Here is a 2,126-nt window from a genome sequence, read left to right as displayed (position 1 = left end):
AGCACCCGGAGCGGCGTGCCCGTCCCGGGGCAGCGTGCCTACGAGCACCCGGAGCGGCGTGCCCGTCCCGGGGCAGCGTGCCCGTCCCTCCGGGGCGTTTGCTGCCGAGGTTTGCTCCTGTGCTCCGCGGTATTTTGGAGGGAGCGCCGCGGGCAGGAGCGGGAGTGCCCAGGGGCCGAGCRGGCTTGCTGCATCGAAGCCGCGCTGGAGCGGAGCCCGTGCGTCCCACGGTGCCGGCGCCAGCGGCCGAGTGCAGCTCGCTGCCGGTAGTGCCGCAGTCCTGCCCCGCACACCCGCCCCAGGCAGCACCTCTGCCCGCAGGGGCTACCTGTACGCGGGGCTGGAGTTCGGCGCCGAGTGCTACTGCGGCCACAAGATCCAGGCCGCGAACGTGAGCGAGGCCGAGTGCAGCATGGAGTGCAAGGGTGAGCGCGGCAACATGTGCGGCGGCGCGAACCGCCTCTCCATCTACCGCCTGGAGCTGGCCCAGGAGTCCGTCCGCAGGTGTAAGTGCGCGGGGGGCTGTGCGCTGCATTGCACGTTGCACGCTGCGTATTGCACGTTGCACACTGCGTATTGCACGTTGCGCACGCTGCTTTGCACGTTGCACACTGCATCACATGTTGCACGCTGTATTGCACATTGCACGCTGCGTATTGCACGTTGTGCATGCTGCATTGCACGTTGCACACTGCATTACATGTTGCATGCTGTATTGCATGTTGCACACTGTGTATTGCACGTTGCACGCTGTGTATTGCACGTTGCACGCTGCATTGCCCGTTGCGCACTGCCGCTGTGCGTTGCACACCGTCACGGTGCACTGCCCGCTGCCGTTGCACGCTGTCAGCGCAGCTCTCGGCTGGCAGATTAACGAACCCCCGAGTGACCCCGCTGACAAACCGCAGCCGCTCCGGCTCCGCTGCCGGGGGGCCGCAGGAGCGGATGCGAAGGTGCCTCAGGCGCCTGGTTCCTGCCTGGCGGCCTGGGGAGAAGACGCGGACGGTTCAGCGCTGGGCGCGATACGGCCGGGGCTCTCGCTCTGCCCTCGAGCCTGGTTTCATCTGCCGGGAGCCCTGCAGGCAGCGAGGCTGCGCGCCGCGGGGCGGCCGCTCGGCGCCCGCTCAGCGCCTCTCGCCCGCAGACGGCAGCGCGATATTCCGGGGCTGCTTCCGCCGGCCGGACAACGTCTCCGTCGCGCTGCCCGCCAGCCAGACGATGCTCAACATGTCCGTGGACAAGTGCGTCGACTTCTGCACCGAGAAGGTACCAGGGGCGCGTGGGGGGGACAACGGCGGGCGAGCTGCCGTGGCCGAGCGCAGGGGAGTGCCGCGCCGCGAGCCCCCCCCCGCGCCCCGCGCGCGCGTCCGACCGGCAAGGGGAGAGCCGCGCCGGCTGAGTTGGGATCCCGCGCAGCGCGGGGGCTGTCCGCGCCCCAGCTGCACCCGCGCGGATCTGCAGCCGCTGGCGTGCTGGGAGGCCCCGGGACCCCCCCCGTGCCCGGGTGCCCGCGGCTTCGACCGCGCTGGCTGCTCGTGTCCTTGCGGCCGGGCGGGTTTTCCCAGCCGGATGCCAGCAGGGCCGCGGGCAGTGCCGCCCTCGGCGGGGCCGTTYGCTGCCTGCCGTCGCGCTCCAGCCCTGCGTGAAGGAGGTTTCCCCCTCCGCGCCGGCCGTAAACGCTTTTCCCGGGATAATCGGCAACGCCGTCGCGACGGATGGGGCAGAGAAAAGCTCCTCTGCTTTCCGCGGCGTGCAGCCCCCGGCAGCGCTGGCAGCTCTCTGAGCAGCCAGATTTTTACCCTCCTGCCAAAGGCCCCTAACGGCACTGCGGGTCCCGGCTGGGGGTGCTGGGTGCCGCCCGGGCCGGTGCACAGTGGCCCTGCGCCCACGCCGGCGCCCTCGCCGCAGGAGTACCCGCTGTCGGCGCTGGCCGGGACCTCGTGCCACTGCGGCTTCCCCACGAGGCTCTTCACGCTGCACGAGCGCGAGGACGAGCAGCTCTGCGCCCAGCGCTGCGCCGGCGAGGAGTACGAGAGCTGCGGCACCGCYGACTACTTCCTCGTCTACCAGACCCAGGTGCAAGGTGAGGGCGGCGCGGCACGGCGTGGGGCGGCACAGCACGGTGC

At 70.9% G+C, this 2,126-nt stretch overlaps 1 protein-coding gene across 1 annotated transcript; it reads left to right on the top strand.

Moving 5' to 3' along the window:
* Nucleotides 1-302: 302 nt before the first annotated feature.
* On the top strand, nt 303-2,083 carry LOC146599317 (sialate:O-sulfotransferase 2-like; the record flags this gene model as incomplete). The annotated part of the gene is made up of 3 exons (XM_085298785.1): nt 303-506; nt 1,145-1,266; nt 1,909-2,083. Coding segments are annotated over 3 exons (501 nt in total), but the record flags the coding sequence as incomplete, so codon positions are not given.
* Between the last annotated feature and the right edge of the window lie 43 nt (nt 2,084-2,126).

The sequence above is a fragment of the Rhea americana genome, unplaced genomic scaffold (genome assembly GCF_003343005.1).
Source record: "Rhea americana isolate MKP2758 unplaced genomic scaffold, rheAme1 scaffold_1415, whole genome shotgun sequence".
Classification (NCBI taxonomy): domain Eukaryota; kingdom Metazoa; phylum Chordata; class Aves; order Rheiformes; family Rheidae; genus Rhea; species Rhea americana.
The sequence above is the reverse complement of the archived record's forward strand: the minus strand, read 5'-3'. Positions and strand labels throughout refer to the sequence as shown.